The sequence below is a fragment of the Jatropha curcas genome, chromosome 5 (assembly GCF_041381405.1).
Source record: "Jatropha curcas cultivar XTBG-Jc1 chromosome 5, XTBG_Jcur_1.0, whole genome shotgun sequence".
In the NCBI taxonomy this organism is placed as follows: Eukaryota; Viridiplantae; Streptophyta; class Magnoliopsida; order Malpighiales; family Euphorbiaceae; genus Jatropha; species Jatropha curcas.
The window spans coordinates 28325972-28350518 of NC_143155.1; the positions used below are offsets into that span (position 1 = coordinate 28325972).

Here is a 24547-nt window from a genome sequence, read left to right on the forward strand (position 1 = left end):
GAGAGAATCAGTGCACGTCTGCTCTTGTTAAACACATGAAAGCTCCTGTTAATCTCGTGAGCTTTCAGCTTTCTTTGGGTTCATCAAATACTACTAGTTTTTTGTTTGTTGGTTTGTTCGATTTATCATTTTTTGTTGGTTGACTTTTTGGTTCTTTGTGAATCTAAACTATCCAGATCCGTCTCGTTCTATTATTTTACTTATTTATCTTCTTCTTCTCACCGGTTTGGCCTTTTAATTTACTGATTTTGATTTGTATAACTGTGATTTTGAGTTACTGGTCTTTAGATTTGTTAAGATTCGAGTTTAAATGATTTTTCTGAGATAAGATTTTGTATAAACGGGAATTTTTGTTACTATTTTGATTGTTTATAAATTATTTGGACCAGGTATGGTCACTTGTGAGGCGATTCGATCAGCCACAGAAGTACAAACCATTTGTGAGTAGGTGCGTTGTCAATGGAGAAGGCGGGGGGCTTGGGATTGGAAGTGTCAGGGAAGTGAATGTCAAATCTGGACTCCCTGCTACGACAAGCACTGAGATGCTTGAACTCCTTGATGATAAGGAACACATTCTTGGAATCAAGATTGTTGGTGGTGATCACAGGCTAAGGGTATATATTCTATATCACTTTTTTTAAAAAAATTTATTTATAATTTTTTTTAAAGATTCTCTTGCTATATATATGTTGTGTTTGTCTGAGAATTAGAGAGAAGCAAAATTGATATGTTCTTCAACATTTTATGTTTTTTCTCATGGATTAACTAGTTAGATCACTTTATCATTCAATTCTACATGACTGAATGTTTTGCTGTTTTTTCTGCATTTGATGAAGTGTTTAGTATTTCCTTTTTCCATTGGTGTTCGCCCACTGGAGATTGTGCTGAATCACCCTCTTATGAACTTTTATTTATTTTTCATTGATGTTTAATGGGTTGTTTCTTAGCAATCTCAACTCCATCAAGTGAATGATTGTCCTTACCTTCCAGTTATCTTTGTTAAATTTGGAAAGCAATTAGATGAGTGTATGAAACTTCATATGGTATGAAATGGAATCTATTGATTTCTGATCTTGCAGTGCTTGCATGTTTTGAGTTTAAAGGATTCTTTTTTCGCTGGAACAGACAATATTCTATTGCTTTTCTCTCACTCGTTTATGTTCTTATTAGGTTATTTTAATATGGGGCCTTGATATCACTAGTGTGTAGTGTAGTTTAGCATGACATTGCACATGGGATTAAAGTTGGTTGTCATCTTTTTTATCTTTATGCTAGCTTACAAGCGACTTGTGAATTTTTCTCGCCCCTTAAATTTTAATTGAGTGGTGGAATGCTTTCTGGTGGAATAATATCACACCAGTATGCTTGTGGGGATTTTGTTTTTTGCAATCTTCGAAAAACATTTTTTTTTTTCCAAGTAGGCGATCCACTTGTCTGCAAGAACAACTTTTGCTTGGTATGGACATAATTTATTCTCTGAGTAGGTGCATGTGCATTGGCATTTGGAATCTGTTGATAAAATTAATCTTTATGCACTGTGATATACTTGGTTAAAATTTTAAGATATTGAGATTTTGTGTTATCTTGTGTATAAAATAACTAAATTACCTCATGTACTGCGCTTTTTTCTCTCTCTCTCTCTCTCTCTCTCACTCTTTTAATTTCCTCAATTGTCTTGATTTTACAGAACTACTCCTCAGTTATGACTGTCCATCCAGAGGTTATTGATGGAAGGCCAGGGACGTTAGTCATAGAGTCATTTATTGTGGATGTACCTGATGGCAACACCAAAGATGATACATGCTATTTCGTGCAGGCCCTCATTAAATGCAATCTCAAATCTTTGGCTGATGTCTGCGAGAGGATGGCTGTGCAGGACAGGGTTGAACCAATTGACCGATTCTGAACTGTGTGCAATGAAGCGTATTAGGATGGCTGTGGAATTTGAGGTTCTAATTCCAGAGGCTTTGTAGAGAGATTGGTGGGAGTAGTTTTCCTATTTCCAGAAAGTTTTGCATGCAGTGCTGGATTTCCCTTTTTCACCTGATAAATAACCTTTCTACCTGCTTTGGCTTTGTTTGCTTGGTCCCTCAACATTGAAGGTGGGGTTTCTCCTGTTTTAGCAATTAGGTTCTTAGACAATTTTCCTTGAACTTCCTATGAATGTGAAAGAATCACTTCTTTTTCACCGTTGCTTTTACTAGTTTTATTGTGGTATGTAAATTACTATGCTCATATCTGTAAATATCTTTGTAACAAAGTTGTTGCTTTATCAAAGTTGCAACTTCCACGTGCAGGGATTTCTGGCTAAAAACTTCCAAGTAGCAGCATTTTGTTGTTTTTAATTACTGGTGTCTCTTTCTCAGCGAACTAATTATATTTAAAATGCTTCCCCTTGAACAGATTTTATGTGTGCTTCCAATTATCCGTTCAAGCATTCAAGAACAAAAATTGCTGTAATTCCAACTGTTGCATTTGCCCCTTTTAGATTAATTTATGCCTATAAATTTAGCTAAATAAGTACGCCAAAAACAGACGGACAGGCAGGCCCAGGGTACGTTAGGGAAAAGACAAGTCGCATGGAATCTGGTAAGTGTGAGGTGTCTAGAAATCTTACCGGTGTGAGACAATGACATTTTTTCTATCCTGGATGGAAAACATGATGTGTAATGATAAGTTCGAAACTGAAGGAGATGGTGACAATTTTTTTTTTGAGTCTGACAAATAATTATTTAGTTTACAGTAACTTCAACCATTTATTCGAGTTAAATAGATTTTATTGAATTGATATTTTTCAAGGGTTTGAAATTGAACAAATGTGCAAGTACAATGGGAGAGGTACCGAGAAAAGCTGCTGCTTCTTCTAGATTCGATTGAATTGAGTGTTACATAGTTTCATACAGACGTGAAGGTTTTGAGGCGTTGCAGGTTTCGGTCTTGGCTTAAAGTGAAACCAAAGAATTGATTAAATCTAGAACATCTTTCTTGCTTCTGCACTTTGTAGATTTTAAATGGGCTTAAGGTCACCGAACTCGGGACTTCAGGGTTTACGAAATGATAGATCGTCCCTTTGGGATTTTAAATCAAACAAACGACTACCGGCTACTTGTGCAAGTGACAGAAATTTTAAAACCACTGGTCGTTTTTATTCAATTTGAGAACTCTTTAAACGTGTAATGGAACGACCAGCCGAGCATTTCACAGGCAAGCTTTTCCAATTATCAAACAAGGAACGGCAAAATATTCTGGTTAGTTCCTTCCGACTTTTCTCCTCCTCGACATCGAGCACGGACATAACAGTCTGCAATTTTCCAACCCCTCTTACAGTCTTTCTTTTCTGTGTTAGTGTAGTGAGTTTTTTTTTTTTTTTTTTTTTTTTTTTTTTTTTTTTTTTTTTTTTTTTTTTTAAATTGTGTCATGGTAGAATCGATATGATTACTCCTCCTGCTAATTCTGCTTGCTCAAATCAGGTATTGATTATTGTTTAAGAAGAAAAGGAAAAATATGGTGTATAGTCATTTTATGTGTAACAAATGGCCAAATGCTATTACCAGAAGTCATTGCAAGAACACTTTCCAGCTTTGAAATGATGAAACCGAGCACCATCTTTGAGGAAAATCTCAACTCTCCGCGCCAGCGAAATGAATTTTGCTGCTGTATGGCAATCAGAACAAATTCTTGAATTCTTTATCACTCTGATTGGCGCACCATTTCTTGTCTTGATGAGTCCGTAAGTAATGGCCAGTTTTTCCGTGTGACTTAGAAGAGCCTTCTCCTTTTCTTCATCATCAATGTTCTGATATACACAGTTAATGTCAGGCACATACCCAAGTTTTTTCATTTCAGAAACTAAGTGGTACAACTCAAAATATATCTCCCCTTCATCTTGATGGGGTTTTCCCTCAGCAGAGAACACATGAACAGTGTTCCCAATTTGTATCCAGCTCCATACTTGCCGATTTTTCACCCCTTTTTCGCACATGAGACTTGTGATACGCTCTACTCCCTCCCACCTCTTTGACATGGCATGTAAGTTCATCAGAAGAACATAATTAGCAGAATTATATGGTTCTAACTTGAAAAGTTCCTTAGCTGCTATATCTGCAAACTCCAAGTTTGCATGGATTCTGCAGGATCCAAGAAAAGCACCCCAGATAGTTGCATCTGGCTTAAATGGCATTGTTTGAATGAAATCCCAGGCTTCATCGAGATAGCCGGCTCTTCCAAGAAGATCTACCATACACGAGTAATGCTCAATTGTTGGCTTTATACCATAATCTTTGCTCATACTATCGAAGTAATTCCATCCTTCATCAACTAGACCTGAATTCTTGCATGCAGATAGCACCGCAGTGAAGGTTATAGAATCTGGTAAGATACCTGCTCCGAGAATTTCACGAAAAAGTGAAATTGCCTCCCTTCCAAGGCCATAAATAGCGAATCCCATGACCATGCAATTCCAACATGCTAATGTTCTGTTCTTAGTCCGCCTGAAAACTTCAATGGCACTCTTTAAGTCGCCTGACTTACTATACATGTCAATGAGGGCCGTGGCTGTATATACATCTTCAATGAACCCACGTTTTGCACTGAAGCAGTGAATTTCTTTACCTTTCTGTAAGAGAGAAAGCCCTCCACAGCTTCTGAGTAAGCTAGATACAGTGGCAGAATTTGGCTTAACTCTATCTTGTTGCATTTGGACGAAATACTCTAAGGATTCCCTGTATTTACCCTTCTGCGAGCAGCCTGATATGAGAGCAGTCCATGAAACTACATTTGGAGTTAATCCTGAATTTCTGATATCATGAATCACGGCCAAAGCTTCCTCACTGTGACCCCACATTGAGTACCCAGAGATTAGGCCATTCCATGTAACTAAATCTGGTATGATTCCTTCCTCTTCCATATTACTCAACAGTCTTTTAGCATCATCAAAAAGGCCCTTGTATGCATATCCTGTAATTAACGAGTTCCAAGCGATGATATTCTTGTTCTTCATATTATCGAAAATTGCCTGAGAAATTGTTAAACAGTTATTCTTCAAATACATGTCTAACAACGAAGTTCCAACATATACATCATAGTCAAGTCCATTTCTCATCACATAGCCATGGATTTCTTTTCCGAATTTCAAGAGCCTCAATTCAGCGACAGCTTGAAGAACACTCGTAACAGAACCTGAATTTGGTCTAAAACCAGCAACTTGCAGTTTGCGTAATATTGTGAGGACTTCATTATACGAACCATGGACAACATGGCCTGATAATAGGCAATTCCAGGTTATTATGTCAGGTTTTACACTAGATGATTCCATCTTACGGAAAAGATTCCAAGCATCATTTAAGTAACCTAGTGCAGAATAGCTTGTTATAATTGAATTCCAAGAAGACAAGTTGTGATCTTTCATTGAATCAAAAACTTTTCTAGCTGGTTTAATTTTGCCATTTCTTGAGTACATGCTAATCAAGGAATTGCATATCGATAAGGTTGATTCCAAAGCAAGTTTTATAACATACCCATGAATCTGCTTCCCTTCATTGAGGGCTCTCTCCTTTCCACAGGCTTGTAGCATCTTCACAAGTGTAATACCATTGGCTTTTGCAGATGAAAATTGCATTTCTGTAAACAGTTCTAGAGCCTTAAAATATCTATCATTTTTGAGGTTGACAATAATCGTCTCGTTCCACAAGAGATCATCCCGATTTGGCATTTCATAAAATACATGATTGGCACTGTCAACACTCCAACATTTATCATAATAATTCAATAGTGCAATCTTAACATATGTATCCAATTCGAAGCCTCTTTTGATCAGAGTAGAATGGACTTCCAAACCTAGCCACATATCCCTTCCTCTAGTGCAAATTTTCAAAATAACAGTAAACATCCTACTATCAAAGATTACTCCTTTATAATGTAATTCTTTAAAAACCTGGAGAAGTTCAATTAGATCACCACCATAACTCTCAAAATCCTCCAAGAAAGAATTCCACATAGTATAATTCCTTGCAAAACCTACAAAGAATACCATTACAGCGGACCTAAAATCACCAACTTCCAAATAAGAAGTGATCAAAGTTTTCACCTTGGAATCAGATTTCCAATTGTTGCACTTCTTTATTATCTGCGCATGCATTGCTTTAACTGAAGCTGGAGATCTGACATCACTTATACTATCTAAGAATCGAATATTTGGAAAATGGATCTGCGATTGAGGTGATGGTGAGATAAAGGGTGGAGTGGTTTCAGACGAAGTAGAAGTGGGGGTGACTGAAAGAGAAGCTGGTGAATGGGTTCTTGGTTTATGCTTGTGGGTTAGCCGGTTTTGGTTCAGTGGAGGGTTATGGTGGCGATGATACGGAGAGAGCTTGTCCATGGCGATTGAAGTTAATGTCGCGGAAGTGATGAAAGAGGAAAGAGCCGTTAAAACTGTTAATACAGAATGGAACACGGACATTGACGCTTGGATATCTTTATTTTTGTTGATAAGATCTTCTTATCTTCTTACACGTTGGATTTTGGAGCCCGCCAGCTAAACGCACCGTATCAGTTGTTCCAGAGTTCAAAACGACGGAAAGTTTTTTCCCCCAAATTTAATGGTAAGGAAACGTTACCCAATCGTACTGACGGGAAAGCTCTCCGTCGTCTATAACCGGCTTAGGAGTATTCATAATTTCATAGACTCCCGAAACTGTTCACATTGTAAATTCAAATCAATCCAAGCCGATACAAATCATGATTTTAAAAAATTGTTCAATTGATTATTTTGAAAATAAAATTATCAAATTTAATTATTATAAGTTTCATTTATGTAAATCTGTTGAATTTAACTAAATCGAACTATGAGCACTCTGCCATGAATTTTAGAGTCGCATCAACTATCCCATCGGTTGTTGAGTCAAATCACAAACCATAGAACCAAGAAGTAGGAACCCTCTATTACTCACTTCTCTTCGATTTCCATGTATGAAGATTGTCAATAGTAGAGGTATTTAAGAAATTTCCCGTCTAAGCGATTTCAGTTGATCTAAAACCACAATTTTGAAAAATTGATAATTTAATTTGATTTAGACAACATAAACAATTAGAAATCAACGTCCTATAATTCCATCATCTAATCTTACATCCTCAAATGTCTTGTTGGATCATTGTAGACAATTCGACAGGTAATTGGCATATTGATAACTGAATCTATTGTCTAACAAATAATAACTAGATGAATGACTGTAATTCACAAATAATTTATTCCTTCTACAAATTAATTTTTCGATGAAACAATTCTCTTTTTAAAATTAAAAAATGATGAATTGGTTTTTCAAAAAAAAAAAAAAAAAGCATAAATAATCCTATTTACTTGCCCTTCAACAATACAGCTTGCAGCATTTTTTTTTTTTCTTTTTTTTGAGAGAGGGATAGGCAATAATGTTGAAGTTGAAGATAATCATGACAACTATTATCCACTCTCCCTCTAGACCTCGAGCCTGGGATTTTACCACAGATGGCTTGAAGCCTTGAGGGAGAGTGAACAATGGCTGCCACTCTCCGGTCCTTTGTTAGCAAGACATAGTCAGTTCAACCCCAAAGGCTCCCAGATTGCTTCAAAGCTAACCCTACAAGAAACGGCAAATCGGAAGCCCTTGAGGGAGGTGAAAAACCAAGACCTTGAAGATCTAAAGTAGAACTATGCCTTCTTGTAATTCTGATTCAATCAAGCAAGAGCTAAAGGCCTATTTATAGGCCTCAAAAGCCTCACTTTGCTAAAGGACCCTAACCAGTCTTAAAATTGTGTGGTTGTGTTTGTGAGAGAGTGAGCTAGGAATGGTGGGACCTCCATACCTCTGGCACTTGATAAGACCGGCATAAAATATATCCTACAGGCATCCCAACCATGTCCACAGAGGTGTTCCAAACTCAAATGGATGTAAAGAATCAGACACAAGCCATTGCAATATCTCATCAAGTCCAATCAAGAACAATTCCTAATTCCAATATCCAGCAGAACATATCAGCTATTGATTCTCAGATTAATGTATATCATAAATAATTCTAGGAATCAGATTCACTGTGTAATAGAACAAACAGCATTGGACTCAAAGGGCATCAGAGAAATGAAGGAAAGAAGTCTCTATCCAGCGACAGAAAGAATCTTTTTATGATTTCATATCATCATTAAAGTTTTGAAAGGGAAATTAAATTATGCATTTGTTAATAGTCTTTATACAAACACAGCACATAATGAAGCATTCATCCGCTAAAATCATCATCCAAGCTCGCTTTCAGCAACATTGAGAGCGGATCACATTCTAGTAGCATTTGCAGATGATCCGGCAAGACAATTCGTTCATAACAAAGGAAATGGTCTATTATGTTTCAGAATGGACGTGAAATTCTTAATAGCATTTAATGTGAACCTTCATTCGATAAATATGAATTGATAAACAGCGTGCCCTGCAAAGAATTGATCAGAGAGGGAAAAAAAAGTGAGCAAGAGTTGCCTTTAGTTCATTTAATAAAACCAGCAACGATGTTGGCAATGAAAAACCTTTATGTGATTGTGTCTCAGGGTGCCTATGGAGTGTCTTGCCTTTCATTAGAAAGTTTGACAATTCCATCCATGTCTACATTTGCAACAATTTCCTAAATACATTGTTCACAAACATGTGTTGAGGCCTTACAATATTGCAGGATGCTATAGTTAAGTAGTCAAGTACATCTTTCTCCCCTGAAAATCTATCTATTATGACCACCGGCCTAACGGTAGGCAACCTCTTGGAGCTATATCTTTGGACTAGGATAGGGCCCTCAATGCGTAAAGCAGATTTGCATCTCATTCACCAACGTTCTCTTGGCCGGCCATCTGGAAAAGCAGGTTCTGGCACCTTCTCTTCATTCTTTGTTGACTTATCTGAGTGGTTAATTGATTTGCTCAGATGAATTTTCACATTTTCGTCAAAATCTGGAGGTGTATCATCATCTTCATCACTCCAATCGTCTTCATAGTCATTACCATCATCATCGTCGTCGTCATCAAGTCCATCGCCAGCCATGTAACTGTCAATATCAGACCAATCTTCAACCTCCTCACCACTTCCATCTTCTAGCTCATCAGTACCATTTTCTCTCTCAGCACCCCTGCTGGGAGCACCGTTGCTGGGAGCACCCCGCCTTGGAAATCTAGGAACATTAACAAGAGCACGAAACTTCTCTTTGATAAGTAACAGGCGGTCTTTGTCAACCAAATGAGAATCACGATATGCTTCCCTGAGGAAAACTGAATCCCTATCACCCTTCAAGGACACGTAGAACATATCAGGGTGCCTTATTAGCATCCCCCTCACCTGCTGAGAGAATCTGAACTCCTCTCGAAAATGAGTAAGGTGATCCACAAGGGTTCGCTTCTCAACAGTGAGACTCAAAATCTCATGCACAACCCCACAAGCATGTTTTTCCTTCTCCGGTGTACCTGACCTCAAATGGGAAAAATCTGAATAAGGAGATATGTAAGGCATATCTCTGAACTTAGAAATATTTCTCATTTCACTCTTAGAAAGCTGTAAACCCTTGGGCAACTTCACCCTATTGAATTTTGGTGGTCTATCAATGATGAGATCTCTTTCTTCCAGTTCTCTAGCTCTGTTCTCCTCTTCTGATAATTCAGCAGCAGATACTGCAAGCTCAGGATCCCAATGAGTTAATTCTAGTGCAGGCCCCCTTTCAGTTGCAACAACTCTAAAATATTGTGGGTATCTATGACATATTGTGTCACGAAACTCTGTTGGTAATCCAAAGTCCGTCTTCAAATGGGCTATTTTCTCCAACAAAATCCGTTTCTCCAATGACATCATCAATAATTTTCTTAGCTTAACAACCAGCAAATCTTCCATCTCATTCCTAACTTTCAACTCCTCAAGGTAGAGTCTTTCTGCCTCAGGTGTCAGTTTGAATTTCAATGAAAAAGCCCCTTCTTGCACAATATCAAACACAGCAGGGAATTTCTTCAACAAAGCAATAAATCGACGCTGTTTCTTAACACCCAATTCTCTTCTGAACCTACCCAATTGCCTAAGTTCCATAATTCTATCAGGTTGATTCACAAGAATCTTCCTTATCTTCAATACTAATTTAAGCTTCTTGTCCCTTTGAATCACGTTATCAAAGGGAAGTTCTTTTCGTCTCTTCACAACAGCTCTCACTGGTTGAAAAGGGACATGGGTTTTTCTCAGGGTTCTACCAAAGGGACCAATTTTCTCTTGAAAAACCAAACTTTTGCCCCAGAAGTGTGACCGTTCTATTGTCGAATTAGATAAATGGGATTTAACTGAGAAGTTGGGTCTCTCAAGAAACTTAGAATTGTATGAGACGAAGAAAGGTAAAGAATTAAATGGTAAGGCATTGGAAGAGGACAGCAAAAATTTGAGTTCCATGTTGAAGGACTAGAAATGGATAAAGATTACAGTTGTAGTAATACAGGCAACCAAGTAATAGAATCTAACAGAGAGTTGTAAGAGAAATAAAAAAAGAAGAACAACTACCTGATTTGAGGTGGATGCTGAGGCTGGTGGTAGGGTTTTGGATGGGCGACCTGATTCTGGGTTTACCTGAAAGGGCAAAAACCCTTTGGCACAGATATTTTGCCTGTCTCTGATTCTTCTCACTTGAATACTTTCGTGGGACTTGATGTTAAGAAACGTAGGGCTAGAACTGTCATAATGAAAGAATGATACGGGAGCGTTTCTTTTTGCACTAATGCAAATGACGGGTATTTACGCATTTCTGAGATGTCCACAAGATGCACGACCTGTCGTTCATCAGCATGTCACGCACTATATGGGCCTCACTGGCTTAGTGGGTTTTACGTACTTTTCTAAAGGAGTCCGCAGCCAGCACCAATCACCATCGATCGTTCGAAACGCGTCATTGGCTCTAGTTGAGCCATAACGTCAGAGTCGTTTAAGTAACTATGCAGGACGAACTTGCCTTTTGAATGTTGACTAGCTGAAAGTGGCATGTCGTTTGATTGAAACCTCAGCATCTGATATCCTCTCCTCCTGTTAGGAAAAAAATCCTTTCGCCTGATTGACTGATTTGGCAGGCTTTGATTTGAGGATTGCTGTACTGCCGCTGGCGCCGTCCTCTCTTTATTTTCCTCAACGGAAATAACTCGTTAACTCAGCAGTGACTCGGCAGCAGTACAAATGGCGAAGAGGCGAAACCGCCGAGGGGTACAGAGTTCCGATCGCAGTCAAGCACACGTCGACATATCCACTCAAGTGGACCAGTTCGGTGAGTCAGCAGCTTCTGATCGCAAGCTCTTCACCATTTTCGTCGTCTTCTTCATCGTAATTCCTGCTCTCTCCGTACTCGTATATCGTATCAAATACGCTCCAAATACGTACAGTATGAATACACATACACACCAACAAAGCCTCGTTAAAATTGATGTGAATTACCAAGAAATCCTCAGTGTAAGAATTTCTTTCCTTAGTCACTACAATACTGTGTTAAGATTGGACCTTGACGGTCAAATTCGTCCTTAAAAGCAAAACGTTTCAGTTTCTGAAATATTTCAGGAGAATTCAAAGGTTTCAAAGAATGAAGCACAGCGGCAGTATAATTTTCCTACATTAGCATACATTACTCCATGGTAAGTCTTCTCTAATTGAAGCTTAATTAATTGCAAAATGCAGTATAAAACTCTGTAGTTACATGCGTTGATGACGATGAGGCATGAATTATACTAAACTGTGTAGGAATTCTAAGGGCTATGAAATGGCAAAGAAGTTTACCAATAAGTTTACCCACTTATCACCTGTCTGGTATGATTTGAAGAGGTAAGTTTTGGGGTACCTAATTGTTCATGAAATTTGTGTCAAATTTGAAGCTAGCAACTGACAAATTATGAACTGCTTTATTCTTTGTGTGTCCAGCCAAGGTAATGGCTTAGTTCTGGATGGAAGACATAATGCTGATCAAGGATGGCTCTCGGCGCTCAGAAGGAAAGGAGATTCTCTGGTAAGGCTATGTAGTTCTCTTCTTTGTTACGGGAAGTAGTTAGTTAGATTGCGGCTTTGGTAAGTACGTGAAGCAAATGCTGCCGAATTGTATGGAAACATTTTATCTTGTAAGGAAGTTTCTAATACTTGGACTCGGTCTTTGATAACTTTGGAGTAAAGCTTCCGAAATTAAGGGTTTAGACGTCAAAGCCAGTGAAGAATTTGTTTGCACCTTGAATGGCATTGGTGGGGTTGCTCATGGGGCTTTCTTTTTTCATCCTAATAATTGGAATGTTGTCTTATTTCATTATTTATCTTGTATAAATCTATAGATTTCTTATAATGTCGAATTAGCTTTTTGGTTGTAGGTTTTACCTAGAATCGTTCTGGAAGCATTTCCAATGGAGATACTTACGAGGAAGAAACTGAAAGATAAAGCTATTCAGCTTATAGTATCAGAGTGCATGTAAGCTCCCACATATTTCATGTTATTACTGTTGAAACAAGACCATGTCGTAGGACTATTATTCATCAGGTAGATGTTAGAATATCATACTTAGGTTTTTGTAACTATACGCTAAACACGTCTTGTTTACTTTATTTATCTTTGTCTAGCTTTCATATGAAGTTTATGATAATCGAAAACAAATTTACCATTTATTGTGATATATTTATGGGAGGAGGAAGTGAAGTTTGTGCAATTTCCTTGCCCACAGACACACTGACGCAGGACTAACAAATGAAAAATACCAAGTAATACAACTCTAGGAATTGGACTGTAACTCTTATTTTACAGTACTGCATATTTTGGTTTAAAATTCAGATTAATATTTGATCCTTCTACCTTGGTGTCAGGATAGTTCGGTTCCTCAAAACTATCCCTCTTTTTTCTTTTTTCTTTTTTTTTTTTTTAAAAAAGAAAACTTTTGCTGCTCAAACTATCCCTCTTGTAGCAGGGTTCTCCATAATTGGTCTTCTTTCCTAAAACTAGTATTGGTCAATCTTGCATAACAATAAACTAAGTTCTTGAATCAGGACGCCTACAGGCTGGTGTGGAATAATCATTGAAGGTGTTTCAATTTTATTCAATAAAGGCTCTCATCTCAATGTTGTCTAATTTACGTCATGAACTGACATTATCAACTCGTCTATATTATGAACCTTCAATGTTAGAACTTTCTGGAGTCTCTGCTTTTTCTAGTCCAGGTTTCTGGTCTTGCATATGAGTCTTTGCTTTTTTATTCTCCTTTATGAGTAGGGAAATGGAATATGATGGCATTGTGCTGGAGTCCTGGTCCAGGTGGGCAGCTTATGGTGTTTTGCTTGATCCAGATATGCGGAATAAGGTAATTATTGACTTCTATTTGCTACCATGATGATAATATATTTCTGCGAGGATCTAAATTTCATAATGTTAAATATAAACTGGAGACCTTTTATTTAGTTAGCCGCTATATTATGAATTGTAGGTCTTATTTGTAAATTGAGATGATAAATGAAAAGCAGTTCTCTTTATAATGTACTGGACTCTCTGGTTTTTATGCTTGATACATGGTCTAAAGGTTAATATATCCAAGGTAGCTGCCCAGACATGTAAAATTTTCCCCTTCATATATGCTAGTGTGTGATATCCAGGTGTTCACTAGAAGATGGAGATATGAAAATTGTCTGTACTTTTAAAAATTGTGGTTTTTACGAAATCTTATTGGTTTGCAAGCGTAGGCCCTGCAGTTCATAAAACAACTTGGTTATGCACTGCACTCTGTGATCTCTGCAAGGAACAATGACCAACCTTTACAGTTGGTGTACGTTATAGGTCCACCACAATTGGAGAAGCGTCAAGTACATGACTTTGGTCCCAAGGATCTTCAAAGCTTGAATGACGCTGTAGATGGTTTCTCACTTATGACCTATGACTTCTCAAGTCCTCATAATCCTGGTCCAAATGCACCTTTGAAGTGGATCAGATTCACCTTGCAACTGCTTCTTGGTGACACTGGCAGTAGTGCCCGGACCCTAGCCAATAAGATATTTGTTGGCATCAACTTCTACGGAAATGATTTCCTCCTTTCTCGAGGTACTTTTTGGAGTTTGTTCTTGAATCTTTGTTATGCCCATTAATAGCCTGTTGGTGATTCACCTGGAGAAACCTGAGTCTGACTTCCATAAGTTTGGACAAGAGAGCAATAAGCATTTAACTGGTGACCCAATCAGGGTGATTTCAATTTTAAAATTATAAAATTAACCTTTGATACTTTCGAGTAAATATTTTCACTTCAAGATCTCCAGTTTGATCACTATTGGCATTCAAAAGCAATTTTTAAATTGGTCATAGACCCTGCAGGTTCTGGTGGTGGAGCTATCATTGGGAGGGATTACCTCTATCTACTGGAGAAGCAGAGGCCTAATTTGGAATGGGAGAAAGACAGCGGGGAGCATTTTTTCCTATACGTTGATGACGAGGATAAAAAGCATGCAGTGTTCTACCCATCGCTAATGTCAATTTATCTGCGGTTAGAGGAAGCTCGTTTATGGGGAACTGGTATCTCAGTTTGGGAAATTGGGCAAGGTCTGGATTACTTTTTTGATCTATTGTGAGCAGCAATGCTTTTTTCGTCAAGGAAAAGAAGGAACCTTTTATTTTATTCATTCATTTACATTTGCTTTTGCATATGCATGTACTGTAGGAATTTTTTATCTTCTTCAAGTGTCAAATATTTTGGTAAGTTCAGATTCAGTTGATGGACTTTGTTGGCCAGCGGCCAAGATCTCCACTCTATGCAATTCTTGGTTTGGTGGTTCATTTTCAACTGTTGCTTGACCATATATTTGATTCTAGAGGGATACTATTAACAGGCTTTTTTTTTTTAAAAAAAAAAAAAAAAAATTGGAACTGAATATTCATAGTTTAATGGCTTATAATCAATCTATGATTTTTCTCTGATACACAACTATGTTTGATGCGGATGCGGTAGCCTGCATGCTACTGTGCCTGATATGCTAGCCTAAATTTATGATTGTTAACAGCCGATCTCCAGTCTTCCATTAGATTGTAAGAGCCGCTTCTAATGGTGTGTTCTAGGCTTCCGTGTCGGGGAATTTCCGATGAATTCTAAAACCGGTAATTAAATCTTATAACTTAAAAACAATGGTTTTCCATCAATTCAGTATCAGCAAATTAATGGTGAATGATTTATTTATGTATTTTTGGTTTGTTCGTTATGATGATCAGAACTTCAGAATTTTATTTCATCGACTAGCAAGTGGACATTTGGTACTGCGAAATTGTGGATTTATGTACTATAGCCTCAGAAGAGTTTGGTTGCATTTCTCAGCCACACAATCTTCACACGCGTAAGTGATCAAGCCATCTAAAACCCAGATGATCACCGACTCTCATCCACTTCCACGTGTCAAACAATGAGTGGAAAACTTAATAATCTCCCCTGCCACGTCAACTCCTCCCTCCACTAAAAGTATACCAGTAAATTACACTCATTGAAGCTAAGGGTTGTCATCCTCTGCTTCCTTTCAGTCCAGTCATCCTAAAACCAACAAAAATCTGCAATAAAATCTCATTCCTCATGTAGGTTCAAGCCTTTGCACAATTTCTTTCATAAGAAAGGCCAAAATTTTGTCTGTGTTAGTATTATGCCATGGAGGCCCTCAATGCAGCAAACTTGACCCCAATATCTGTTCTTTGTGAAAAAAGAGCAGAACCCAGAAAATTTTTGTGCCTTCCTACCACTTCACCACTCAAATTTTCAAGCTCTGCTTCTATAAGCACAAACCCACCTACAATACAAGAGTGTTTATCAAGGACTTTTCATGGGAGTCTAGTGCTCTTATCTTCAGTTCTCAGTACTGGGCTAGCTAAAGCTTTAACATACGAGGAAGCACTAGAACAGTCATTGAGCAGTCCTACATCAGATTTTGATTCCAGTGGAGTTCTTGATAGTGTTATCAGTTTTGCAACTGAAAACCCTACCATTATAGCTGGTAGTGTTGCAGTTTTGGCAGTTCCATTGATTGTATCTCAAATTCTAAAGAAACCCAAGTCATGGGGTGTTGAGTCTGCGAAAAAGGCTTATGCAGTATTGGGTGATGATGCAAATGCTCAATTACTTGATATTAGAGCGCCAGTGGAGTTCAGGAAAGTGGGTACTCCCGATATCAGAGGTTTCAAAAAGAAGCCTGTGTCAATTTTTTACCAGGGTGAGGATAAGCCAGGTTTCTTGAAGAAGCTGTCTTTGAAGTTCAAGGAACCGGAGAATACTACATTATTCATTCTCGATAAGTAAGATTCTGAAACCATTTGTTGTTTTCTGTTATTCAGATTTCATTTCACGATCACAAGTTAGTTAGGGAGAGCTTTTATAGAAATTTTAAATTAGACCATTAGATTGTGCTTCATGAAATTTATCTCTTGATGCACTGATTTCAGGATTATATCAAGAATTGGATATCCGTAATAATAAAATTAGTGTATTTAAAAGATTTTGGCTTTCTTTCTTTTGTTTTTTATCTTTTCAAGGATTATAACTGTTGCCTTGACGACAGAAATAATTGCAGAATAGAAAAAATTTGGAGGTTTAAAATATTCAACCAACTATTCAGACACCATTACGTAATATAAGATTAGACTGCATAATCTTTGGGGGGCTGAGAGAGGTTGACACATGAAAACTTTTTTTATCTTGTAGCCCTCTATTTCTTTTTCTCTTTTGCGTGTATGTATGACCGCGCCACATACCAGTATTTGTGGCGATGCAGATATGAAAAAAGTTCCCTTTATGATTTCCTCACATAGAAAAAAATATCTAATTAGAGTTTCTGCTTGGTTGTTTGTGATTAAAGTTACCATATTAAACTATTGTAGCAAAATTTATGATGAAAGCCAGATTTGATGGGAACTCTGAACTGGTTGCTGAGTTGGCTGCTGTAAATGGATTTAAAGCTGCTTATGCCATAAAAGACGGAGCAGAAGGACCCCGAGGATGGCTGGTACTTTCTGGTGTTTTATTTCTGTTCTTTTTTCTTTTTTTTTTTTTTTTTTAATATTTTGGTGTCCAAGTTCATTTGTCATTTGACATGAGAAGCAAATAGTAACTTTCAGATGGACTTTCATTTTGCAGAATAGTAGTCTTCCTTGGATACCACCAAGTAAGGGATTGAGTCTGGACCTTAGCAATTTCTCACTTGGAGTATGTGCCTTAATGCCTTCTCTATTTATCTTTTGGCTGTAAAATTTTAACTTTGTTACGCCAGTTAATGCCTTCTCTATTTATCTTTTGCCATCAAAATGATAAATGATATTTATATATGTTGATACAATAAACATTAAACAGCATCGAATGTGGTTTATGGAGTATTAAAAAAAAAACCCGATGTGTGCATTTGATCTTTTCTGGTGATAGGACCTTCCTTATGTTGATTATATCAACATGAAAATGTCAATATAAATGAGCAGTAAAAAAGATTGGGGCGGACGGGGGAGTGCTTAAATAACTTGATTGGACCACTACATACGAGATGCCAAACGTAGATTCATTGTAAAGACCAACGTTCATCCTCAAAAAAAAGAAAAAAAAAAAAAAAGGTTTGGCGGATTTGCTTCAAGCTAGAGGAATGATAAAGGCAATGGAATGCCTCTGAGGATGTCACTTTCATGTCTGTATAATCAACATAATGAAGGTCCTGTAATGAGAGACAAATGTGATTATTATCTTCTTGTTTTAGTGTAAAATCCGGAGTAGCTAGATCAAGCAATATATCTTCTAGAGGAATGTATTAATTCCCTGTTGAATTCCTGGGCTCCTTAGTTTTTCCATCAAATCAATATGAGATGAAGCATAACTGTTAATAAATCATTATACATAGTTACTGCAAAGCATCAGGAACTGTCATTTTGAAGATCTTCTTTAGTATAACAACAACAACAACAAAGCCTAAATCCAAAACTAGTTGGGTCAGCTATATAAATCCTTATTTTTATCAATATTTGCTAAAAGTATATGATAATTTAGTTATACAACTGGTAAATTACTTGTACTGGATTTCTTTCTTTCTTTTGTTCCTTTATAGGAGATACATTGATTTTGTAGATTGGCCACCTTCCGTGGAACATTTTATAATTGATAGCTTCTGTATGCTAATACAGAAAAATTTTTGCAGGACGACTCTGGCACGCTGCCTGTCGCTGTTGGGATAGCAGCAGCTGTTGGCTTAGGTGTATTAGCATTCTCAGAGGTTGGCTTGTAAAGTATTTTCTTCATTTCTTTTCTTATGATCAATGAAGGGAATTTGTGATAGTAGATGCAAGATTTCAGTTTTTTCTACATGTTTCCAGATAGAAACAATACTTCAAGTATTAGGCTCGGCGGCAATTGTCCAGTTTGCAAGTAAGAAACTCCTGTTTGCAGAGGTAGGTCTTTGGCACCTTTCTGAACTCTAGTTATTTCCGTAAGTTCTGTTGCCTTGAAGAAAATTGTCATGTAACATACAGTTCTGAAGCCCGGTTGGATTGGAATTGAACTTTTTTCATCGAATGTGCGCTAGGTTGTGTTAAATTTTAGTGGCTAACTCAAAAGCTCGTCCTCACAGACACTGACAGGATATATGCCTCGAAATACATTCTGCAGTCTGTACCTAACAGTTGTACTCACCGTGACATGAACATATAATGCGCTCCTAGAATATAAAACAGGTTCTTTTTGAAAAACCATTCTGAAATAAATAAATAAATAAGTATACCACCTCTTTGTTGATGATAAAAAATTATTATACCTGAAATAGCATCTGAATATAGATTTTTCCCTATACTCCGGATTCTAAATCTTTGTTTATTAAATCACAAAGGTACATTTTCACCATGATCTTTTACCTTTCATGACAGGACCGTAAGCAAACTCTTCAACAAGTTGATGAATTCCTGAACACCAAGGTGGCCCCAAAAGAGCTTGCTGATGAGATAAAGGTACTTAAACCCAATATTTAAAACTTAGATAGTCTTTTATGTATTGAAACGGTAAGCCAAAATGGTGATCTTCTTTTGAATGAGATGGCATTGCTTATTGACCACGACCGTTACATCGTCCTCTTTTTTTTCCTTTGTTTGTGTAAAAATTACATTCAGCAAATTGGAAAGGCTCTCCTACCAGCCGCTGTGACAAGCAAGGCTCTTCCTCCTCCAGTAGAAACAAGTTCAGCACCTAATACTGCACCTGCCGTAGATACCAATGTACAAAATGCAGAAGCTTCTGCTGCCGATAGTACGGTACAAAAGGCAGAAGCTGCTGTGGAGCCAGCTCCCCAAATAAATTCAGTGAAAGCAGAATCAGTTTCTGCATTTCCAAGGCCACTTTCACCTTATCCATCTGTAATTCTCCTTTTCAACATTTCATATTTCATCAACTTTTCTAAGTTTCTATCATTTTCCGTCTGTTTTAAGCACTGAATGAAAATGTGCCTTTTCTGCAATGTAGTATCCAGATCTGAAGCCTCCAACATCTCCTACTCCGTCGCAGCCCTAAAGTTATAGTTGCATTGAAGTCTTCAAGTGGGTTCCTACAACAGGCAACTGTTTTGCTGGGACTTTATAGGGCTATTTTGTGAGTTATCCAGTCTGTGCTCCTGATATCTAAATTTTTCTATCTTATGTGACCTTAAAATAAGTCATGAAACAGATGATTTGGGGTCTGCCAACCAATATGATTGTGTTTCTTTTAGCTCTTTTGTAGCTTTGTGGATCTTTTGTAGTCGTAGCTCATCGTTAACACTCTTTACATTACTTGTCTGTGTGCAAACCGTTTGTAATTTTTACTGGGATAATGACAAATGAATTGGATGAAATGCTAAATCCAAGATTTCTTATAAATAAAATAATGCATTTCGTCCTTTTTACTTATTGAGTGAAGTAATGTTTGATCGGATGGTGGCAAGAAAGTCGGGCAGCCGCACAAACTAATCCAATGGTAAATCAAAATTTTCCTAATGAAAATTGAACAGAACAGATAAATAAAAATCAATTTAGTTCAGTTTTAACTGAATTTTGCAGTGATTTTTTTAATTAATGAAAATCAAGTCAAATATAACTAAAAATAAATTGTTTAGCTAAATTGGTGAGGTTTGGTTTGTCTTTTTACTAATGAGAAAATTAAAAATCTCTAGTTTAAACTTTTATTATAAGATTTTCACCGGTCTGATAAGTCAAGAGGAGCATCACTATGTTTTGTATTAAATTATATTATTTCAGTCCAACGAATCTCTCAATTATTAATAAAAAAAATGGCACGACAGACATTTGTCAAAGTCGTTTTGGTGTAGTTTCATTTCATGGGCAACCAGCCACTAACGCCTAACGGGCAGCAAATTCAAAATGAGATAGGGCGGCAAAGCATTATACAAAAGCCCAGACTATTTTATAAACAAATATTATAAGGTTATGAAAAATATAATAGTTGAAAAAAAAAATCCAAAATAAATAATCTGGACTGAATAACAGGAGCTATCTTTTCAACTCCTCCGATGGCCAGAGTCAAACATAAGGCTCCTCCCCGGACCCGAAGTGGGAGAAAATCGAGTCAGATCTCTTTCTCCATGTATTTCTTTCCGGTAATGGTTTTCGTTTTCCCTCTTTAAACCCTAACTTTCATTTTTGTCGCAGCTGAAAGGGCGAATGCGCCAACTCCAACCTCAACGCCAAACTCGGTACTTCTCTCTCTTTTTCTCGGATATTGCACTAAATAATTTGTTCGTTTACCTGTTTAGTTTCTGAGAAAATGCTTGAAAACAGTTCAGAAAAACTGGAATAACCTAAATTCATTTAGCTGTGAATTATACAATAGAAATGAAAAACTTTAATCTATGCTTTTCTTAGCTACTGAACTCAACTTCCCTTTGCTCTCTATTCCATGTGTCGGTCACTTCTGCTGTTAATAAACGAGACGAAATGAAATAAATTGTAAAATTCTTTCAAATTAAAAGATTATATGGATTTCACTTAGTTTAATCGACAATTTCCCTAATTCTCGACGGAGCAAGAAAATTCAGCTTCGAACACTAAACGTAGTCTTTGATCTTTGCACGTTATGTTAAACTAAAATAGTTATGTAGTGTCTTTATCCTTTTGAATTCTATTTTTCTTTAATTCGAATTGTAAATTTTATATTATTGTCTTTTGTTGTCATTTAATATTTTCTCCTTGTAAAAGACTCCTAGACCAAGTACTAGTAGAGCACGAAGAAATTCTCCATCAAGTGAGTTCTCCTTATCTTTTCTTCTTTTGTTTTTTTTTTTTCCCCCTTTTTTTTATTATTTTAGATTAAGTTGGTACAAATGATTGTGGTGATTTGTGGATTTGGAATGTGTTCATTCTCTTTACATTTTTTCTAAAGCTCCTGGAACACAAAGAGGGAGGAAACCGCACCGCTTCAAGCCAGGAACTGTAGCTCTTCGTGAAATCCGACAATTCCAGAAGTCTTGGGAGCTTCTTATCCCAGCTGCTAGCTTCATCCGACTTGTAAGATCTCTCTCTTCTATCCTCCTATGATTTTAGAGTTTTGGTCTATTGTCGCACCAGCTGGTAAAAACATGACTTTCTTTATGCCTTTATAGCTTCCATCTATTAATCTCACAGCTTAATTTTCTGCTCAATGAAACTTGAATCCATGCGTTTCTGGGATTTTATTCATTTGACTGTTTGAATTTGGAGATGTATTTCTATTTCTTTATCTTTCTCAATTAGCTTTTCACTTATTTCTCTCTCACACCCACAAATAGACATGCAGATGGAATGGAAAAGACCCACTTTGGTTTCCCCTTCTTACATCTATCTCCCTATATTTTTTTGTCCTTTTTTTAACTTATAGAATCTTGTCTACAGTTCAATGCTGGAAAACTTTCCTTAGTGCTTTATTGTTTGATGGTTAATCTGGAAACTGAGGCTTTTCTTGCTGAAGCTTCTGAACTATATTTGTTTGGGATGTGATGGTGTTTGCAATGGAGATGGAGGTTTCAGTCTCCATTTCAAATTTAAATAATTTCCATTCATGTTATTTGTCATCTATCATTCTTCTAAATCCATTTGTTTGTCAATTAGCATCATAACTTAATATTATTGCACATCTTTAAAAGCAAACTTGAACAGAGATTTGGAATTCAGTGAATGGGATTTGACAGTGTCTGAAACCGTTGACCTTTATCTACTCTTCTGCGGTGTAGTAATTTTGTATGTTTTTTGGCTCTTGTGTGTTTGTGGAATTACATCTTCTCTGTATCTTATCTATTCTTCCGTGGATTTTGAAACAGTCCTAGTTAGAAGTTTAGTAATGACATTAGGATTCTTCAAGTGGTTAAATTTTAGTACGGCTCCATGGAATCCATTATGTAGTTGATTTATGAGTTGTAGGATTTGAATCAAATAATGCCAATGGTCCTTATCTTTTACAGGTAAGAAGTATTACTGGTGAATACTCCCGAGAAGTAAGCCGTTGGACAGCTGAGGCTTTAGTAGCACTTCAAGAGGTACAGATACAAGCACAAATATGAATTGTGTATGCATGCCTGCATGTAGTGCGTGTGCAACAACCAGTAGTGATTATAGGGATTATCATTTGACTACAGTTTGGTTTGCTCATGATAGATTTAAATGCATTCCTGTAGTTCATTTGTTATTTTTTTGTAGGCAGCAGAAGATTTTTTGGTTCATTTATTTGAAGATGGGATGCTATGTGCAATTCATGCAAAGCGCGTTACATTAAGTAAGATTTGATGGACCTACTGTTATTAACTCTTTTTTTTGTTTTTTCCTTTTCAATTTCCTTGATTAAACATTCACTTTTTTGGCTTTTGGTGTAATGGACATGAAGTTTGATTCAATGGTCTCAACCCTAATTGAACACCAATTAACAATCTTCAATAAGTATTTTAGCTTTACTGTCTGTACCCTGGTTCTTGTCCTGATATTGATGATCTCATGCCATCCATACTTTAGTGTGCTTATTATGCCGTTTAATTCAAATTCAGTCAAACTTGTAGGCAGGTTATACGTACAAATCAACTCATTACTTTTCTTTTGCTATGTTGCCTCAGTGAAGAAGGATTTTGAATTGGCACGTCGGCTTGGAGGGAAGGGACAACCTTGGTGAGAGTGTAATAGCATAACCAAGTCCACAATCACTGATCAAAATCATATCAACATGTACTTCTGCTGTTGTTCTTTGATAGCAATTCCTTTCCTATTTTTATGGCAAATTAACAATTAGGAAGTTAGAAAACATGATTAGCTTTCTGATTCCATTCATAGAGCAGTGTAGATCCCATTGTTAGAATATTTCTTTAGAATTAACAAATTGTCTTAGGTTTTACTTTGGAGCCATTCAAGCCTTGGATGGGTGTAAGCTGACCCATGTGGCTATGTATATGCATAGAAAAATCTATTTTAAGTTCTTGTCTTGTACAAGTGTTGGACCATTGCTCTATTTTCCTGTGATGCTTGACGGGGCACTGGATCAATGTTTTGCATTTGAACTATTTGCAGAATCTCATGCCTTGATGAGTTTAAGCCCTTGTAATTATTATTATTATTATTTTTTTTTTTGTTTGCTTGTGAACAAATGGAATTTTTTTTTGCTTGTCATTTCATCAGCAATAATTCTCTCTTTAGTCAAGTTTTACTACCATCAATTGAAACCAAGATCCAGTGACTTAGTCATTATAAATTTATGCAATCAATCACCCCAATATATTTACACCAAGTAAAGAGAAATTCGACACCTATGAGGTACAAAAATCTTCTTCCTTGACAGAAGCTACATATCTGAAATTTAGGTACAAGCTGCTTCAATAATACTGACAGTGATAGGATAGATGGGACTCTGCTTACCTGCCCTTTTTTTCTTATTTTTTAAATATTAAAAAAGAAAATTGCTCTATATTAGAACAAAAAAGAAAAGAAAAAGGAAATTGCTATGTTCGGAGAAATTCTTGTGTGGAAAAATCGTGTGAAAGCTTAGAAAAACGCGTATTGCGTCGTACATACAGCCCGAAGTCCAATAACAAAAACAAAAAGCGTACTGCAGACAAGCCCTCTAAGACAAAAATAACAAAACGCGTTCTGCAGCCTAAAGCCCAACAACAAAAGGAAACGCGTATTTCAGCGTTCTACGTGTTTTATTCTCAGTTAACGTAAAAAGAAGATTTCAGTGTTGAGATCAGATGCCACCCAACCGAACAACACTTAATCAAGCACTGGGGCTCCTGCGTAAAAGAAAAAGAAAAAGCTGCTAAAAAAATGGACGTTGGTTTGGCCTCTCGATGTCGTTTTGTAACTAAGAAGTTGGTTAAGATTTAAGACTACCTTCTTCACTTATCCTATATTACAACTACTCAAAGAGTCTGGATTAGTTGATCTAGTTTGGTAAAAGCCAGATGTGGAACATGCAAATAAGCTATATTAACACTCACATCTAAAGATTTTGTTACGTTTCTATCAAAAATAAAATCTGTGAGAGAATCATTATACATATATAAATATACACAAACTCTTCGTTAGA

The 24547-nt window shown here is 36.8% G+C and overlaps 6 protein-coding genes across 9 annotated transcripts; 4 read left to right on the plus strand and 2 right to left on the minus strand.

Moving 5' to 3' along the window:
- The first annotated feature begins 6 nt into the window (after nt 1-6).
- LOC149496511 (abscisic acid receptor PYL5-like) lies at nt 7-2345 on the plus strand. Its single transcript, XM_089721100.1, has 3 exons — nt 7-56; nt 390-614; nt 1688-2345. The coding sequence occupies exons 1-3, from the start codon at nt 36-38 to the stop codon at nt 1904-1906; spliced, it is 465 nt and encodes a 154-aa protein (XP_089577226.1). The 5' UTR covers nt 7-35; the 3' UTR covers nt 1907-2345.
- A 1112-nt stretch (nt 2346-3457) lies between these two features.
- On the minus strand, nt 3458-6665 carry LOC105642867 (pentatricopeptide (PPR) repeat-containing protein). 2 transcript variants are annotated; one of them, XM_020682733.3, is made up of 2 exons: nt 6086-6221; nt 3458-6015 (listed from the first exon to the last, which is right to left on the minus strand). In XM_020682733.3, the coding sequence occupies exon 2, from the start codon at nt 5993-5995 to the stop codon at nt 3548-3550; it is 2448 nt and encodes an 815-aa protein (XP_020538392.1). In that variant the 5' UTR covers nt 5996-6015; nt 6086-6221; the 3' UTR covers nt 3458-3547. The 2 variants fall into 2 exon arrangements, with proteins under 2 accessions (XP_020538392.1, XP_012083233.1); XM_012227843.4 differs by having other exon boundaries at nt 3458-6665.
- A 1816-nt stretch (nt 6666-8481) lies between these two features.
- Nucleotides 8482-10648, minus strand: WTF1 (Ubiquitin carboxyl-terminal hydrolase family protein). The gene has a single exon (XM_012227844.4). It carries the CDS (start codon nt 10422-10424, stop codon nt 8832-8834), a length of 1593 nt encoding a protein of 530 aa, XP_012083234.1. The 5' UTR covers nt 10425-10648; the 3' UTR covers nt 8482-8831.
- A 375-nt stretch (nt 10649-11023) lies between these two features.
- Nucleotides 11024-14796, plus strand: LOC105642870 (Glycosyl hydrolase superfamily protein). Of its 2 annotated transcripts, none has more exons than XM_012227846.4 (8): nt 11024-11465; nt 11571-11644; nt 11751-11831; nt 11928-12012; nt 12362-12459; nt 13252-13339; nt 13716-14070; nt 14329-14796. In XM_012227846.4, exons 1-8 carry the CDS (start codon nt 11196-11198, stop codon nt 14589-14591), a joined length of 1314 nt encoding a protein of 437 aa, XP_012083236.1. In that variant the 5' UTR covers nt 11024-11195; the 3' UTR covers nt 14592-14796. The 2 variants fall into 2 exon arrangements, with proteins under 2 accessions (XP_012083236.1, XP_012083237.1); XM_012227847.4 differs by having other exon boundaries at nt 14338-14796.
- Nucleotides 14797-15483: 687 nt separating this feature from the next.
- On the plus strand, nt 15484-19895 carry TROL (thylakoid rhodanese-like protein). The gene is made up of 8 exons (XM_012227845.4): nt 15484-16290; nt 16895-16997; nt 17129-17197; nt 18168-18242; nt 18343-18417; nt 18889-18969; nt 19129-19371; nt 19478-19895. The coding sequence occupies exons 1-8, from the start codon at nt 15650-15652 to the stop codon at nt 19523-19525; spliced, it is 1335 nt and encodes a 444-aa protein (XP_012083235.1). The 5' UTR covers nt 15484-15649; the 3' UTR covers nt 19526-19895.
- Nucleotides 19896-20415: 520 nt separating this feature from the next.
- HTR12 (Histone superfamily protein) lies at nt 20416-23566 on the plus strand. Of its 2 annotated transcripts, none has more exons than XM_020682734.3 (7): nt 20416-20574; nt 20659-20702; nt 21205-21250; nt 21389-21513; nt 22443-22517; nt 22656-22753; nt 23085-23566. In XM_020682734.3, exons 1-6 carry the CDS (start codon nt 20520-20522, stop codon nt 22707-22709), a joined length of 399 nt encoding a protein of 132 aa, XP_020538393.1. In that variant the 5' UTR covers nt 20416-20519; the 3' UTR covers nt 22710-22753; nt 23085-23566. The 2 variants fall into 2 exon arrangements, with proteins under 2 accessions (XP_020538393.1, XP_012083238.1); XM_012227848.3 differs by having other exon boundaries at nt 22678-22753; nt 23085-23454.
- The last annotated feature ends 981 nt before the right edge of the window (nt 23567-24547 follow it).

Coding starts and splice junctions, on each gene's coding strand:
- LOC105642867 (XM_012227843.4), bottom strand. CDS start 6,457: ATGTCCGTGTTCCATTCTGTATTAACAGTTTTAACGGCTCTTTCCTCT.
- HTR12 (XM_012227848.3), top strand. CDS start 20,520: ATGGCCAGAGTCAAACATAAGGCTCCTCCCCGGACCCGAAGTGGGAGA. Junction 20,575..20,658: donor CCGAAGTGGGAGAAAATCGA/GTCAGATCTCTT, acceptor TTTTTGTCGCAG/CTGAAAGGGCGAATGCGCCA. Junction 22,518..22,677: donor CTTTAGTAGCACTTCAAGAG/GTACAGATACAA, acceptor ATTTTTTTGTAG/GCAGCAGAAGATTTTTTGGT.
- WTF1 (XM_012227844.4), bottom strand. CDS start 10,424: ATGGAACTCAAATTTTTGCTGTCCTCTTCCAATGCCTTACCATTTAAT.
- TROL (XM_012227845.4), top strand. CDS start 15,650: ATGGAGGCCCTCAATGCAGCAAACTTGACCCCAATATCTGTTCTTTGT. Junction 16,998..17,128: donor AAGGACCCCGAGGATGGCTG/GTACTTTCTGGT, acceptor TTCATTTTGCAG/AATAGTAGTCTTCCTTGGAT. Junction 18,418..18,888: donor AGAAACTCCTGTTTGCAGAG/GTAGGTCTTTGG, acceptor CTTTCATGACAG/GACCGTAAGCAAACTCTTCA.
- LOC105642870 (XM_012227846.4), top strand. CDS start 11,196: ATGGCGAAGAGGCGAAACCGCCGAGGGGTACAGAGTTCCGATCGCAGT. Junction 12,460..13,251: donor CTTATAGTATCAGAGTGCAT/GTAAGCTCCCAC, acceptor CTTTATGAGTAG/GGAAATGGAATATGATGGCA. Junction 13,340..13,715: donor ATCCAGATATGCGGAATAAG/GTAATTATTGAC, acceptor TTGCAAGCGTAG/GCCCTGCAGTTCATAAAACA.
- LOC149496511 (XM_089721100.1), top strand. CDS start 36: ATGAAAGCTCCTGTTAATCTC. Junction 57..389: donor TGAAAGCTCCTGTTAATCTC/GTGAGCTTTCAG, acceptor TATTTGGACCAG/GTATGGTCACTTGTGAGGCG. Junction 615..1,687: donor GTGGTGATCACAGGCTAAGG/GTATATATTCTA, acceptor TTGATTTTACAG/AACTACTCCTCAGTTATGAC.